This window comes from Somniosus microcephalus, chromosome 8 (assembly GCF_052327205.1).
Source record: "Somniosus microcephalus isolate GS21.2 chromosome 8, FLI_Smic_1.0, whole genome shotgun sequence".
In the NCBI taxonomy this organism is placed as follows: Eukaryota; Metazoa; Chordata; class Chondrichthyes; order Squaliformes; family Somniosidae; genus Somniosus; species Somniosus microcephalus.
Window position 1 is genome coordinate 152851696 of NC_140994.1, and position 18082 is coordinate 152869777.

At 45.4% G+C, this 18082-nt stretch overlaps 1 protein-coding gene across 1 annotated transcript in view; it reads left to right on the forward strand.

The window, feature by feature from the left end:
• Window positions 1-18082, forward strand: part of LOC147113870 (glutamate receptor ionotropic, delta-2-like) — an 826198-nt gene that overhangs the window by 765939 nt on the left and 42177 nt on the right. The window contains exon 14 of the mRNA XM_085995253.1: window positions 893-1059. Within this exon, the coding sequence (XP_085851379.1) occupies window positions 893-1059 (167 nt within the window). The remainder of the gene's footprint in view (window positions 1-892; window positions 1060-18082) is intronic.

Below are 18082 nucleotides of genomic sequence, written 5' to 3' on the forward strand. Positions count from 1 at the left end.
ATGGGAGCTTTTATAGCACATTTCAAGCTGTCAAGTAATGAGATAATTCCATGGCCATTCAACTCTCGCCCAGCTTAATAGATATGATTCCCGAGCAGCGTGGACCCTGTTGGCGAGCTGGTAAATTTTAAAGGTGAGCTCAAATTTATTGTTAATCCTCTGTTGACAAGGTCAGAATGACCTGAATTGGGTCCCCTGCCGCTGTGTGTCGGGTCTGCTCAGCGCTGACAGACCCGACATTTGGTAATGGCATGTGGCAGCGCATTCCCGACCCGCTGTCAAAAAAAAAACACTTTCCCACCTGACCCACCACCAATCGCACCTGCCGACCACCCACACCCCCCACCCCCCCACACCCCCCGGAAAATTCCCCCCTTGGAATCTGATTTCTTTTCACTTACATCAAAGCTGATGTCATATTGCTACATTATTCAGTCTGGAGTAAGTGTTGTTATTGGCATAAAAAGAATTATTCCTGAACTTTTTTGTCTTCCTAAGAAAATTATCTGATTATTATGCTAATTATACTGGAAGTCACTCATACCAGCATTACTCATACATGTTGATTGTAAATGTAAAAATGTAAGGATATGAAAATACATCATCACACACTTGATGCACTATATATTGTAAACTCTTTTGCAAATATGTAAATGACATTCCGTCTATATCAGTTCATATACTTTTTCATTAGTCTAATTTGAAAATTAGTTCAGAACTTTAAATTTTAAACAAGGAAGTCGAAATACCAGGACCAGCTTATTATTATAATATGTGATAAAAAGATATTGATTGGTTCAGCTAGTACTTTCGTGTTGCATATGTTTTTGAAAACTAAATATAGAACTAGTGTTTGTGTAAGCCACGTAGTAACACACTTTCATATTTTAAGGTAAAGTCTGGAAATTATGCATTCATCTGGGATGTTGCAGCACTAGAATATGTTGTAGAGAATGAGCCTGACTGCGCCTTTGTCACAGCAAGGAATTCTAAAGCCGATAGAGGTTATGGCATTGCTCTTCAAGATGGCAGCCCTTACAGAGACATTTTTTCACACAGGTATGCTGCTTATGTCTTGAACTCAATGATTTTGAACATAGTGGTGCACAGCTTGGTGTCCAAAACATACTTATATTCTACTACAGTAACATTCTACTATAGTTTATTGATATCTTCCAATTTAAATAAAAGCTGTATAGTTTTAATTATTTAAAGTAGGTGTGGTGCTACTCAACTTATGTGTTACGCAATACACAATATATTATTTTTTTGTTGTAGTAACCATGGAAATGAATATGTAGCAGTTCGAATACCAGGTTGTTTAAAGTCGCAATGGGGGCACAATAATTTCTTTATCAGTTTCAGCTGCCAGGAGGCATTCACAACAAAACTACCAAGAGACATTATATTTTTTAATTGTAAGTCATATATGAGCAATCACGAGAGCCACTAGGCAACAGGTTATTAGTTAAACATTTGACTCGAGCTCACCTCCCAAAAAACTTTAACAATTGGCATTAATAATGTTGATGGAGATTTCCACAGGCTTACATTATCAGGTCTTATTAATCAAGGAAGATAGCATAAATCCAGTGAACTGAAGTTGGGACCTCACGAAAAAAAATACTCAAGAAACTTAAGTTTACTAACTGGTTGCATTAAGTAAAAAACGAGGTTATATTTTTTCTCTGCATCCAAGGTGTTTTTGCTGAATCCTATTACAGCAAATATCAAACACATCACATCCCTAAAAAGATCTGCAGGACTCCCCAGAAGTACATGTATCAAGAGCACTGGGGAAATGCAGGAATAAAAACAAGTTGATTTTTTGAATTCCATCATTCTGTTTTATCCCATGGTAGAGATTATCATGATTACCAGCATATCGTGGTATAGATTACCATGGTTACTAGCATACACTGCCCTTCCTGCAATATCAGTAACATTAATTGAACATAGCTGCCAGCGCAAATACTGGCAGGGGAATAAATAACAACTATCCTTCCCTTTGAAAGGTGGCTGGGAGTGCAGGTAGAAAACACTATTAAGAAGGCAGACAGGATTCTGGATTTTATACATAGGCCATTGAATATAAAAGCAAGGGAGTAATGTTCAATATCTATAAGACATTGCTCAGGCTACAATTGAAGTATTTAGGGGTACGGTAGCATAGTGTTTATGTTACTGGACTAGTCATCCAGAGGCCTGGACTAATGATTAAGTGGTCCAACTGTGGCTAATAAGAGAAGTTAAAGATAGTATTAGATCAAAGGAAGAGGCTTATAATGTTGCCAAAAAGAGTAGTAAGCCTGAGCATTGGGAGGATTTTAGAATTCAGCAAAGCAGGACCAAGAAATTGATAAGGAAAGAGAAAAAAGAATGAGAGTAAATTGGCAAGAGACATAAAAACAGATTGTAAATGTTTCTATAGGTATGCAAATAGGAAGAGATTAGTGAAAGTAAATGTGGGCCCATTAGAGGCAGAGACAGGAGAAATTAAAATGGGCAATAAGGAAATGGCAGAGACATTAAACAAATACTTTGTATCTGACTTCACAGTAGAAGACACAAAATATTCCAGAAATAATGGGGAACCAAGGGCCTACAGAGAATGAGGAACTTAAAGAAATTAGTATAAGCAAAGACATCGTACTGGAGAAATTAATGGGACTAAGTGGCGACAAATCCCCTGGACCTAATGACCTGAATCCTAGGATTTTAACAGAGGGAGCTGCAGAGATAATGGATGTACTGGTATTAATCTTCCATAATTCCCTAGATTCCAGAACAGTCCCCAAGGATTGGAAGGTAGCAAACACAATCCCGCTATTTAAGAAAGGAGAAATAGAAAAAAATGGGAAACCACAGGCCAGTTAGTCTGACATCAGTAGTAGGCAAAATGCTTGAATCTATTATTAGGAACATGGTAAAGGGCACTTAGAAAATTGTATTTTGATTAGGCAGATTCAACATGGTTTTATGAAAGGGAAATCGTGTTTGACAAATCTGTTAAAGTTTTTTGAAGATGTAACTAGTAGAATGGATAAGTGAATGTAGTGTATTTGGATTTCCAAAAAGCATTCAATAAGGTGCCACACAAGAGGTTATTACACAAAATTAGGCCTCATGGGATTGGGGGTAATATATTGGCATGGATTGAGGATTGGTTAATGGACAGAAAACAGAGTAGGAATAAACGATACTTTTTTGGGTTGGCAGGCTGTAACTAGCGGGGTACCACAAGGCTCAGTGCTTGGGCCTCAGCTATTCACAATCTATATTAATGACTTAGATGAAGGGACTGAGTGTGATGTATCCAAGTTTGCTGATGATATAAAATTAGGTGGGAAAGTAAGCTGTGAGGAAGGTGCAAAGAGGCTGCAGAGAGATATAGACAGGTGGGCTGAGTGGTCAAGAACATGGCAAATAGAATATAATGTGGGGAAGTGTGAAGTTATCCACTTTGGTCGGGAAAAACAAAAAAGCAGAATATTTTTTGAATGGTGAGAGACTGGGAAATGTTTGCATTCAGAGGGACCTAGGTGTCCCTGTACATGAATCACAGAAAGTTAACATGCAGGTACAGCAAGCAATTAGGAAAGCAAATGGTATGTTAGCTTTTGTTACAAAGGGATTAGAGTATAAGAGTAAAGAAGTCTTACCACAATTATACAGGGCATTGGCGAGGCCACACCTGGAGTACTGTGTACAGTTCTGGTCTGCTTACCTAAGGAAAGACATTCTTGCCTTAGAGGGAGTGCAACGAAGGTTCACTAGACTGGTTCCTGGGATGAGGGGATTGCCCTATGAGGAGAGATTGAGTAGACTAGGCCTATATTCCCTAGAGTTTAGAAGAGGTGATCTAATTGAAACATATAAAATTCTTAAGGGGCTTGACAGGGTTAATGCTCAGAAAATGTTTCCCCTGGCTAGGGAATCTAGAACACGGGGTCACAGTCTCAGAATAAGCAGTCAGCCATTTGGGTCTGAGATGAGGAGAAATTTCTTCACTTCAAAGGGTTGTGAATCTTTGGAATTCTCTACCTCAGTGAGCTGTGGCTGCTCAGTTGTTGAGACAGAGGTCGATACATTTTTAGGAACTAAGGGAACCAAGGGATATGGGGATAGAGCGGGAAGGTGGAGTTGCGATAGAAGATCAACCATAACCTTGTTGAATGGTGGAGCAGGCTCGAAGGGCCAAATGGCCTACTCCAGCTCCTATTACTTATGTTCTTATGATCTGAAGACATGAGTCCCCAACACTGCAGCTGGGGAATTTAAATTCAAATAATTAAATAAATCTGGAATAAAAAGCCAGTATCAGTAATGGTGTCCACGAAATTAGCGGATTGTCGTAAAACCCATCTGGTTCACTAATGTCCTTTACCCAGTCTGGCCTATCCGTAACTCCAGACCCACAGCAATGTGGTTCACTCTTAACTGCCCTCTGAAGAGGCCTAGCAAGCCATTCAGTTGTATTCAAGAAGGCAGCTCACCACCACCTTCTCAAGGGCAATTAAGAATGGGCAATAAATGCTGGCCTTGCTTTTGACGTCCATATCCTGTGAATGAATTTAAAAAATGCAGTTCTGAGCACCCCATTACAGAAAGGATATTTAGCCATGGGATGGTACAATAGACATTCCGTAGAAAGATACTGGGAATGAGAGAGCTTAGCTATGAAAAAAGGCTTAAAACACGGTGGCTTTTCTCATTGGAACAGGGAAGTTTAAGGGAGCATCTGATAGAGATTTTCAAAATTATGAAAGGATTTGAAAGTGTAAACAGTGAAATATTGTGTCCATTGGGTTTGCAAATCAGTAGCAAGGTGCATTGACAGAGGATTATCACTAGAAGAACAAAGGGGGTATTAAAAAAAAAAATAGAGAGGATCATTATTACATGGATTGCTTTATCACAGTGGTTATTGAGACAAAGACCATAATATTTCAAATGGATTTGGATAGATATTTGGAAAATAATAGTATGAGGGAACAGGGAAAGGACAGCAAAAATTGATTAGAGCAGATAACTTCAGTTGATAAATTAGCACTAGCCCTGGCAAAATGGCAGCTTCCTATGCTGTAATTTCTATGATTCTACGCAACCACCAAACATTGTAAGGAGTTTGTGCCGAGGGTACCTATGGTGTCGATGACCTGGAGATTATTCTTTTATTTATTCCATACCTATATGTCTGCTGAACTACAAATAAGCAAAATAGTGATCTCCAAAGATGGTGATCATCAGGAGATGCTATTTTGCTTGAATGCAGCTGCAGGGTGGCACCATGTAATTCTGTTCCATGAACTTTGAACCAAGCAAGATAAACACCCATATGCATTACACCAAGGATTAATTTCTAACAAGTCTACAAATATGTAAAATAATGCAACTTTTTAAATGTTATATTAGTTTTAAAAGTGGTTGCAACAAGTGCATGCAAAAGAATGTAAAGCAGTCTTAAGAATATGCAGATGAGTTCAGTAATATTATTAAGTCTTACACCCAATTTTGCTGATTGTTAAAAAGAGGTATCTAACAATTAAGTGTGCCACTATTGTATTTACTGAGTGATGTGCAAAATATGTAAAATGCTGTACTAACATATTATTGCAGTAAATGTCAGACTGAGATGAGGAGAAATTTCTTCATTCAGAGGGTTGTGAATCTTTGGAATTCTCTACCCCAGTGGGCTGTGGATGCTCAATCATTAAGTATATTCAGGACTGAGATCAATAGATTTTTAGGCACTAAGGGAATCAAGGGACATGGGGGTAGGGCAGGAAAGTAGAGTTGATGTAGAAGATCAGCCATGATCTTATTGAATGGTGGAGCAGGCTAGAGGGGCCGTATGGTCTACTCCTGCTCCTATTATGTTCTTATGATGTTATATTTTTCATGTGACAGGGTCAGTATTAATTATTCGTTGACATTTATATATTCCAAAAAAGAATGCAAAACTATTTTTTTAAAAGAGCTTGATATAAGGTTTATTTTTCATCCATTGGTAATCTTTTCACTGATTTGCTACCTTCCAGAAAATAGAATTGTAGGCACAAGGTCCCTTTTGGGATGTATTCATGCTAATTTGAATTTTCCAACATAGTTTTAGCATAGCAGTAAAAATGTCTTTGCTAGTAATCTAAACTAAAACCTTAATCCCATGTGTATGTTCCAATCTTTATTTTGTTCTTTGTAAAATTTATAAAAAAGTGAGGGATAATTAGTGCTTTTTACTGCCTGGTTTGCGGTCTGCGAGAATTCTTCAATGTGATTTACTGCTTAGCCAGCTTGACAACATCGCTGTTGCTGTGGACACTTGAGATCCCCTAGACTTGGCGCCAGAATCAAACTAACGTTGGGAGAGTGAAATCGATGCACAAAGATCGCTAGATTTTTGTGGGCATCTTTCTTCAAGGTTAGCGGCAAGCGCCATGGCTGAACGCAAACTCCAGGTCAATATCTCATAGAATCATAGAATGTTTACAGCATAGAAGGAGGCCATTCAGCCCGTCAAGCCCGTGCGGCTCTTTGCAAAAGCACTTCAGCTAGTCCCACTCACCCGCCCTTTCCCCTTGGCCCTGCAAATATTTTTCCTTCAGGTACTTATCCAATTCCCTTCTGAAAGACACGATTGAGTCTGCCTCCACCACCCTTTCAGGCAGTGCATTACAGATCCTAAACACCCGCTGCGTAAAAAAGTTTTCCTCATGTCGCCATTGGTTCTTTTCCCAATCACCTCTTAAATCTGTGTCCTCTGGTTCTCGGCCTTTCCGCTAATGGGAACAGTTTCTCTCCATCTACTCTGTCTAGACCCCTCATGATTTTGAATGCCTCTATCAAATCTCTTCTCAACCTTCTCTACTCTCAGGAGAACAGCTTCTCTAGTCTATCCACATAACTGAAGTCCCTCATCCATGGAATCATTCTTGTAAATCTTTTCTGCACCCTCTCTAAGGCCTTCACATCCTTGCTAAAGTATGGTGCCCAGAATTGGACTCAATACTCCTGTGGAAGTCAAATCAGTGTTTTATAAAGGTTCATCATAACTTCCTTGCTTTTGTACTCTATGGCCGGAATCTTACCTGAAGAGGAGCGTTGGGGGCGGGACTGCTGCCTTACGGGTACTAGCCCCGCCCCCAGCGACATCCGACACACAGACGCTATTTTGCATTAGTTGGCCTTGTTAAACCCATCCTGTGGGTTTGCCGGCCAATTAAGAGAAAGCCGGTGTTAGATGACATCAGTTGATGACGCGTTATCTGCCGGTTTTCTTAAAGGGGCCACCACAATTTCTTTTTGACAGATTATTTTTTCAGTGTTTGACAGCATTGAGGTGCTGCAAATACTGACAATCACTGTACAAAAGTGAGCCCTTGCACCCAGCCTCTCCAGTGACTCTCTCCTTAGGCTAAAACAGATGGCAGCTGCAGGTGAGATTACAGAAGCGATCTGTCACTGGTGAGGTGGGACTACACAAACACTTCAAAGCTTGTCACGTACAGAAAATTCTAAACACATTAAAAATGACTTTCCCAACATTTTCTTACCTCTGCAACTCACCAGTGTCCCATTGGATCCTTCCCACCACTTCTGCAGCTGTCATCTATACACAATCATTACAGTAGACTTACAGCACGCCACACTTAACCTGGTGGGGTTCCCCGATGTCAGGAAGCCCGCAGTAGAAGTGTCAACATTGGAAAAAGCCTCTTAAATGCCTGTTAACTACCTGTTAACAAGCAGTTATGTGGCTAGAATCCTCTTCCCGCCGCTAGTAGCCGGGTCCCTACGCAAATCGGGGACCCGACTCCCGGGAAGATTGATTGGAGGCGGGTTGAAAGTGGGTTCAGGACTCGCTGCCAATCTGTTTGATTTTGCTAGCAGCCCCGCCTCCAGACCCGATCCCTGAGCGCCGGCAAAATCGCCCTGAGTGCCTCTATTTATGAAGCCCAGGATCCCACATGCTTATTTAAATGCTTTCTCAACCTGCCCTGCCACCTTCAATGATTTGTGCACATATAACCCCAGGCATCTCTGTTCATGCACCCCGTTTAGGATTGTACCCTTTAGTTTTGATGAGTATTTCTCTCTTTCTCCTTTTTTCCAAACTTAAATTTTGTGGTTTATAGTTTATAGGGTGTCTGTGGTGTAGCGGGGACTGCTGGTAAACCAGGGCCCTAAGTATATTGTTTAATTGTAGTGTAATTGGTGGGGTTGATTTGATTTAATTTAATTTGAACGAATTAAAGGGTAAGTCATGGCAAAGAGCTCAGCCCCGTGGTATGCTCCTCCTGCACTTATGTGGGAAATCAGGGACACTTCCCGTGTCCCTGATGACCATGTGTGCGGGAAGTGTATCCAGCTGCAGCCACTGACAGACCGCATTGCGGCGCTGGAGCTGCGAGTGGATACATACTGGAGTATTCGCGATGCTGAGGAGGTCGTGGATAACACGTTTAAGGAGTTGGTCACACTGCAGGTAAAGGCTGCACAGCAGGAAGAGAATGGGAGACCACCAGGCAGAGTAGTAGGTGCAGGCAGGTAGTGCAGGGGTCCCCTGTGGCAATCCCCCTCTCAAACAGATATACCGCTTTGCATATTGGTGAGGGAGATGGCTTATCAGGGGAAGGCAGCAGCAGCCAACTTCCTGGCACCGTGGGTGGTTCTGCTGCACAGGACGGGAGGAAAAAGAGTGGGAGAGCTACAGTGATTGGGGATTCTATTGCAAGGGGAATAGATAGGCGTTTCTGCGGCCGCAAACGAGACTCCAAGATGGTATGTTGCCTCCCTGGTGCAAGAGTCAAGGATGTCTCAGAACGGCTGCAGAATATTTTGGAAGGGGAGGGTGAACAGCCAGTTGTTGTGGTGCATATAGGTACTAATGATATTGGTAAAAAAACGGAATGAGATCCTAAAAGCTGAATATAGGGAGTTAGGAGGTAAATTAAAAAATAGGACCTCAAAGGTAGTAATCTTAGGATTGCTACCAGTGCCACGTGCTAGTCAGAGTAGAAATAGAAGGATATTTCAGATGAATAAATGGCTAGAGGAATGGTGCAAGGGGGAGGGATTCAAATTCCTGGGACATTGGAACCGGTTCTGGGGGAGGTGGGACCAGTACAGACTGGATGGTTTGCACCTGGGCAGGACCGGGACCAATGTCCTAGGGGGAGTGTTTGCTAGTGCTCTGGGGGAGGGTTTAAACTAAAATGACAGGGGGTTGGAAACCTAAGCAGGGAGTCAAAGGAAAGGGAAACAAGGATAGAAGCAAAAGAAAAGAAGGAGAAAAACAAAGGTGGCAGTCAGAGAAATCAAGGGTTTAAATCAAACATGGCCACAGTAAATAATAATTCTAAAAGGTGTGAGAGTGTTAAAAAAACAAGCCAGAAGGCCTTGTGTCTTAATGCGAGGAGCATTCGTAATAAGGTGGGTGAATTAGCTGCGCACATAGAGGTAAACGGATATGATATGATTGGGATTACAGAAACATGCCTCCAGGGTGACCAAGGCTGGGAATTCAACATCCAGGGGTATTCAATATTCAGGAAAGATAGGCAAAAAGGAAAAGCAGATGGGGTAGCATTGCTGGTTAAAGAGGGGATTAACACAATTAAAAGGAAGGATATTAGCTCTGATGATGTGGAATCTGTATGGGTAGAACTGAGAAATACCATGGGGCAGAAAATGTTAGTGGGAGTGGTATACAGACCTCCAAACAGTAATGCGGAGGTTGGGGATGGCATTAAATGGGAAATTAGAGATACATGCAATAAGGGCACAGCAGTTATTATGGGTGACTTTAATCTACATATAGATTGGGCTAACCAAATTAGTAATAATACTGTGGAGGAGGAATTCCTGGAGTGTATACGAGATGGTTTCCTGGACCAATATGTCGAGGAACCAACTAGAGATTAGGCCATTTAGACTGGGTATTATGTAATGAGAAAGGATTAATTAACAATCTTGTTGTGCGAGGCCCCTTGGGTCGGAGCAATCATAATATGATAGAATTCTTCATTAAGATGGAGAGTGAAGTAGTTGACTCAGAGGCCCCGATTTTCCCGAAGGTGCGGGGAATTGTCGGGTTCCCCGAATGTCGGGTTCCAATCCAAATCTAAATGGGTCAGCCAGCTGCACGCAATTTTCCCTCAATTGGCCAATTTATTTCCAGCGTGTGGGCACCCTTGTTAATTGTCCATTTCCAGTCAGAAAGCCCCACAGTATGATGTCATCATTCATGGTGCTTTTAAAGTGTCCAGCAAGCTTTTCAACCTCTGCAGGCTTCCCAACCAGTCTTGCAGAATGGCAGAGGAGCATGCACCAGCTGCTGCCAGCGGCAGAGACCGAGCTGCCGCCAAATTTGACGAGACATCACTCCAGACATTGGTGGATGGGGTAAGGGCCCACAGGGAGGTCCTGTTCCCTAGCTCAGGGAGGAAGTGGCCTCCCAAAGAGACCAGGGCTGCATGGATGGAGGTGGCTGCAGAGGTTAACTCTCAGGGAGTCACCTGACGGACCTGGATACAGTGCAGGAAGCGCTTCCATGACCTTCACCGTACAGGAAAAGTAAGTATGAAGTTTCCATCACCCTCAACCTGACCCCCATTGCCTTTCCCCAACAGCACTCAGCTTCAGCACTCTCTTCCTCCACATCCCACTTCACAGTCACATCCATGCACCCTTACCCATTCCTTATCTCTCTATGCTCACCTTCACATAACTGTTCCATCATGCAGCCCTCACACTGCCTCTCACTCTGATGCTTGGAACACAACTGACAACACACAGGGAGGGCCCTTGGTCTTGCAGCCTCACACCATCTTTGTCTCCTTCTAAGTATCTATACGATGCAATCTCTACACTCACTCCTGCACTCTCACTCAAACTCCACTTGTCTCCCTCATTGCAGGAAAAGAGAGCTCACAATAGGAGAGAGCGTGCAAGGACTGGAGGAGGACCACCCTCAATCGCCCACCTGAGCCTCTGGGAGGAAGCTGTGATGGAGATTGCTGGGGCTGACGTGCCTGTGGAAGCTGGGGCAGGAGAGACAGGAGCACGCCCGCAAGCTGATGACAGAATAGTTTCCCATCTCTCTCATTGACATAGCATGAGTCGCTGATATGATTCTGAAGCTACATCATTTGGAATTATGAGCATATGCCAAATCCAATGTGCAAGTCGCCTTGGCATTACATCTCTAACTCTTTCCTTTACTCCCCCACAGGACCATCCGGATCCCCCGTCCCCACTGCCGAGGAGGAAGAGGCTTTGCAGCCAGACTCCTCAGAGGAAGCTCCAGCTTCTGAGGGCGCAGCGTCAGCAGAAGTAAGCGCACCCAGCACCAGTGCAGGCACTCACACCTCGGGGGGGCCTTCGAGACATAGAGTAGTGTTGTCACCTGGTGTTTCACAGCTCACAAGTGAGCATCAGCAGATTGTGGAGAGTCCTCATCGGAGGGCGCAGGTCTCTGCCAGCTCAGCTCAGCTGCATGTCGACCCTATGCCTCTGGGTCCATCCGCAAGAGAGGAGGTGATGGATCTCCATGCACAGATGCAGGAGTCTCTGGGAGGTTTTGTCTCCAGGGTCGCTGCGAGTGTGGAGCGAATGGAGGAGTCCATGGTGAGCATGAGCACAGCCTTATTGGAGTCATTGGCGCATGAAAGCATCACCATGGAAAGGATGGCTACCTCCGTGGTAAGGCTGGCTACCGCCGAGGAGAGGAGGGCTGCAGCCGAGGAGAGGAGAGCTGCGACCAAGGAGAGGAGGGCTGCGGCCGAGGAGAGGAGGGCTGGAGCCGAGGAGAGGCGGGCTGCAGCCGAGGAGAGGAGGGCTGCGGCCGAGGAGAGGAGGGCTATGGCCATGGAGGAACTTAGTCGCCAGGCTATCGAAAACATGGTGAGTGCTCAGAATAGAATGACATCTCTTGAGGAGCGATGGGCATCTATTGAGCACCGAAACCAGACCTTCATGGAAGTCCCTCTGAGCAGGACTTCCAGTGCAGAGACGGGTCCCCATGGCCCCCCTGATGTGCAGCAAGGTGCTCTCCAGCCACTTGCAGGCACTGAGGGGGAGCTGACCCATGAGAGGGAGGTTGTTGGCACACCTCAAGGAAGTGGGGGCTCCTCTCCACGTGCTCACACTTCCATGCCACTGCAGAGCCCTCGGTCAGAGCCCCGCCGGAGTCCACACCCAAGTGAGATAGGAGTCTCAACCCCTGCACAGCCACAGGAGCAGCAGACTGCTGACAAGCCCTCACAAGCTCGCCACCCCAGAGGACACCCACCAAAGGTGTCGAGACAGGAGCAGCAGCAAAGTGAGCAAGGGGCCTCCACATCTGCTGAAGCCACAAAAGTACCACTACGTAGGAGCACACGTAAGAGAAAAATAAAGCACCACTAATCACAAGGGTAGTCACTTGGGTGAGAAGTCTTGTATATAGTTTTAATGCCATCACTTTGTTTTACATAAAAAATCTGGTGATAACTGCTGGAGTTGTGGCGTCTGTCATTTGGCAAATGGGGATTTCACATTGAGGCTTTAGGATTACTTGCAAATGTCAGCAAGCTGGTCCAATAGGTAGAAATGCGCAGGGATGGGCCACTGTCCATGGTCAGTTAAGAAGCAGCGAGGCTACAGTGTTTGAGGTACCAGGCTATGCAAATCTGCCCAGGATGAGTGCGTTCCTTGCATTCCACCCAGCAATGTTCTCGTGCACTGGCGCCGCTGGTTGACAGGCCTCTGTAGGATGCTCGTTTCCGTCCTCCTCCTCCTCCTCCTCCTCTTCCTCAGCATCATCCTCATCTGAGGCGGCTCTGTGAGGAGCCTCTTGGTCCTGCGGAATTGGCAAGCCACGACGCTGTGCCATGTTGTGAAGCACACAGCATACCACAACGATTTTGGAGACCCTGGCTGATGAGTACAGTAGGGCTCCACCTGATCTATCGAGGTATCTGAAGCGCAACTTTAGCAATCCGATGGCTTGCTCGATAATGCATCTGGTGGAAATGTGGCTGGAGTTGTAGCGCTCCTCAGCTTCATTGGCTGGTCTCCTCACCGGCGTCATTAGCCAACTCCGCAGGGGCTAGCCCTTGTCTCCAAGTAGCCATGCCTGAAGTTCATTTGGCGGACTGAATAATGGAGGCACAGTAGACTGGCGCAGTATGAGTGAGCCATGGCAGCTGCCAGGGTACTTGGCACAAACATGCAAAATCTCCTTCTTCTTGTGGTCACACACCAGCTGAACGTTAAGGGAGTGGAAGCCCTTGCGGTTGACAAAAACTGGATTGCGATGGGGTGCCCTAAGTGCCACATGTGTACAGTCAATGACACCCTGCACCCTTGGAATGTCTGCCAGCTGAGCTAATCCACGCGCTCGCGCCCTCACACTTGCGCGATCCTGGGTGAAATGGATGTGATTGTGTGCGAGGGGAAAGAGGCCATCGGTGACCTGTTTAATGCAAGTGTGTGCGGCCGCCTGGGAGATGCCGCTGATGTCTGCTGCTGATCCCTGGAAGGAGCCTGAGGCATAAAAGTTGAGTGCAGTGGTGACTTTAATGGCCACTGGTAAGGAGTGGCAAACTGGTGCTCTGGGCTCCAGGTCTTGCTGTAGCATTGTGCAGATGTCAGTCACTACCTCTCACGAAAGTTGGAGCCACCTTTGGCACTGCTGCTCAGTCATGTTAAGGTAGCTCACCCTGTGTCTGTAGACCCTGTTTTGGGGGTATCTCCTGCGCCGACGGCCTTCCATGCGCTGGCTCCTTCTGGCCTGTGCTACCACAGGTGGGTGAGCTGCAGCCTGTCGCTCCTGCTGGTGCTACTGTTGTTGCTGGTGCTGCTGTTGTTGCTGGATCTGCTGTTGTTGCTGGATCTGCTGTTGTTGCTGGATCTGCTGCAGCCTCCTCTGCTGTTGGAGATCCTCTAATGCCAAGAAGGGAAGGAACAAAAGGCCTCCCATGCTTCTGGCAGATGCCTCCGTTGAGGAGGCGCTGAGTTAGGGTGCTGAGAGGGGCTTCCCAGGAGCTCACACTGGAGAAGTGTGTGAGGCTCCAACCTTCCACAGCTGTGCCTAAGCCTTCAACTAGTTGCCCCAAGCCTTCAGCAACAAGGTCCTGCAGCCTACAAATGCTGGCTGATTAAATCTCTTCAGTCCTGATTGACCTGCAGCTGAAAGCAAGCAAGCCGACATTGTTCACGCCAGGTTTCATAAGTGGTGTTCCCACCAGGCGTGGTTTATGTGGGGAAAGGCTGAAAATTCCAAGGGCCCCTGAAAATAGAATTAAACATGCCAATTATTGATCACTAGGCTCCCGCCGACCAGTCCCACCTGCTGCGGGCGGGACTGATTCGGGTCGCGCTGAAACACGGGGGCGAAAGTCGGGCGGGGTGGGGAATTGGGCGGGGTGGCTGCGACCCCCTATTTCTGCGATTTTCTGCCCGCCTGAAACCTCGCATGACAGCTCCAGGAAAATCGGGGCCAGAGACTAGTGTCCTGAATTTAAATAAAGGAAACTACGATGGTATGAGGCGCAAGTTGGGTAGGATTGATTGGAGAATGTTACTCAAAGGGTTGACGCTTGATAGGCAATGGCAAACACTCAAAGATCACATGGATGAACTACAGAATTTGTTCATCCCTGTTTGGCATAAAAATAAACCAAAAAGGTGACTCAACCGTGGCTAACAAGGGAAATTAGGGATAGAATACGATCCAAGGAGAGGACATAAAAATTGGCCAGAAAAAGCAGTAAACCTGAGGATTGGGAGCAGTTTAGGATTCAGCAAAGGAGGACAAAGGGATTAATTAAGAGGGGGGAAATAGAGTATGAGAGTAAGCTTGCAGGGACCATAAAACTGACTGTAAAAGCTTTTATAAATATGTGAAGAGAAAAAGATTGGTGAAGTCAAGAGTAGGTCCCTTGCAGTCAGAATCAGGGGAATTTATAATGGGGAACAAAGAAATGGCAGACCAATTAAATACATACTTTGGTTCTGTCTTCACAAAGGAGGACACAAATAACCTCCCAGAGATGTCGGGGAACATAGGGTCTAATGAGAGGGAGGAACTGAAAGAAATCAGTATTTGTAGGGAAATGATGTTAGGGAAATTGACGGGATTGAAGGCCGATAAATCCCCAGGGCCTGATAATCTACATCCTAGGGTACTTAAGGAAGTGGCCCTAGAAATAGTAGATGCATTGCTGGTCATCTTCCAAAATTCGATAGACTCTGGAACAGTTCCCATGGATTGGAGGGTAGCTAATGTTACCTCACTATTCAAAAAAGGTGGTAGAGAGAAAATGGGGAATGATAGACCGGTAAGGCTGACATCGGTAGTGGGGAAAATGCTAGAATCCATTGTAAAAGATGTAATAGCAGAGCACTTGGAAAACAGTGACAGGATCGGACAAAGTCAACATGGATTTACAAAAGGTAAATCATGCTTGACTAATCTACTGGAATTTTTTGAGGATGTAACTGGTAGAATAGATAAGGGAGAACCAGTGGATGTGGTGTATTTGGACTTTCAGAAGGCTTTCGATAAGGTCCCGCATAAGAGATTAGCGTGTAAAGGTAAGGCACATGGGATTGAGGGCAAGGTACTGACTTGGATAAGGAACTGGTTGGCAGACAGGAAGCAAAGAGTTGGAATAAACGGGTCTTTTTCCGCGTGGCAGGCAGTGACTAGTGGGGTATCGCAGGGATCAGTCCTAGGACCCCAGTTATTCACAATATATATAAATGATCTAGACGAGGGAACTAGGTGTAATTTCTCCAAGTTTGCAGACGACACAAAGCTGGGTGGGCGTGTGTGCTGTGAGGAGGATGCCGAGAAACTCTAGTATGATTTGGACAGGTTGGGTGATTGGGCAGAAGCATGGCAGATGCAGTATAATTTTGATAAATGCGATGTTATCCACTTTGGTGGCAAAAACAGGAAGGCAGATTATTATCTGAACGGCAATAGATTGGGAGAAGGGGAAGTGCAACGAGACCTGGGTGTCCTTGTGCACCAGTCGCTGAAGGTAAGCATGCAGGTGCAGCAGGCGGTTAAAAAGGCAAATGGTTTGTTGGCCTTCATAGCGAGAGGGTTCGAGTACAAGAACAAGGATGTCTTGCTGCAGTTGTACAGGGCCTTGGTGAGACCACACCTTGAGTATTGTGTGCAGTTTTGGTCGCCTTATCTGAGGAAGGATGTCCTTGCCATGGAGGGAGTGCAGCGAAGATTCAATAGACTGATACCTGGGATGGCAGGAATGACGTATGAGGAGAGATTGGGTCGATTGGGCTTATACTCGCTGGAGTTTAGAAGAATGAGAGGGGATCTCATTGAAACTTATAAAATTCTAACCGGATTGGACAGACTGGATGCAGGAAGGATGTTCCCGATGGCCGGGGAGTCCAGAACCAGGGGTCACAGTCTAAGGATAAGGGGTAAGCCATTTAGGACAGAGATGAGGATTTTTTTCACCCAGAGAGTGGTGAACCTGTGGAATTCTCTACCACAAAAGGCAGTGGAGGCCAATTCATTAAGTATATTCAAGAAGGAGTTGGATATATTTCTTAAGGCTAAAGGGATCAAGGGATATGGGGAGAAGGCAGCGACAGGGTACTGAATTTGGATGATCAGCCATGATCTCATTGAATGGCGGAGCAGGCTCGACGGGCTGAATGTCCTACTCCTGCTTCTATCTTCTATGTTTATAATGCCTCTCCTCGTTCTTCCTAACAAAATGTATCACTTCGCACTTTTCTGCGTTAAATTTCATCTGCCATGTGTCCGCCCATTTCACCAACCTGTCTATGCCTTCTTGAAGTCTATCACTATCCCAAGTCCAAGTCATTAATATATATCAAGAAAAGCAGTGGTCCTAGTACTGGCCCCTGGGGAACACCACCTCTACCTGTATTGCTCTGCAGAGAGCTGGCGTGGACTCGATGGGCCGAATGGCCTCCTTCTGTGCCGTTATAAGTCTATAGCCACGATTTTATTAACGGAGGCGGGTTGGGTGCGGGTAAGTTGGTTTCTAGCTTCCAGTCCCGCCTCCAGCTGCATCCACTCCACAGATTTTGCCTTGATCGACCTTGTTAAGCCCACCTTGTGGGCTTGCTGGCCAATTAACAGGAAGCGGGTCAAATGACATAATTTGATGAGGCATCATCTGCCGGTTTCCTTAAAGGGACCACGCACAATTTTATTTTGACTTGATTTCTCAGTGTTTGACAGCATTGAGGTGCTGCAAACACTGACAATCATTGCACTGACCTCTTGCACCCAGGCTCTCCAATGACTCCCTCTATAGCCTGGAATAGATGGCAGCTGCAGGTGAGATGACAGATGTGATCTGTCATTGGTGAGAGAAGTTCTCCCAATGAGGTGGCACTGGTCATGGATTTAAAAACTTGTAAGCTAAAGAAATCTGTAAATGTATTAAAAATCCAGTACCCAACATTTTCTTTCCTCTGAGACTCACCAGTGCACCATTGGATCCTTCACACTACTTCTGCAGCTGTCATCAATCCAGAAACATTACAGCAGACTCACAACACACCACACTTACCTGGCGTGGTGTCCGGACATCGGGAAACCCAAGCCAGAAGCGGCAAAATCCAAAAATAGGTTGACAACTACTGGCGAGTACTAGTTAATAGGCAGGTAATTGCCTTTAATCCGCTTCCCGGCGCTAGGTGTCGGGTCCATTCGCAAATCGGGGACCCGACACTTGGGAAAGCTGTTTGGAGGCGGGTTGATGGCGGGATCAGTACCCGCCATCAATCAAAATGAATTTAACCCATGACCCACCTCCAAACCCACCCCCTGAGCACCAGCAAAATTGCAGCCTGTGGCTCTATGACCTTCCTCCAGTCTGAAAAACAACCGTTCACCACTACTCTCTGTTTCCTGTCACTTAACCAATTTCATATCCATGCTGCCACTGTCTCTTTTATTTCATGGGCTTCAACTTTGCTGGCACCCCTATTATGTGGCACTTTATCAAACGCCTTTTGGAAGTCCATATACACCACGTCAACCGCATTTTCTCATCAACCCTCTCTGTTACCTCATCAAAAAACT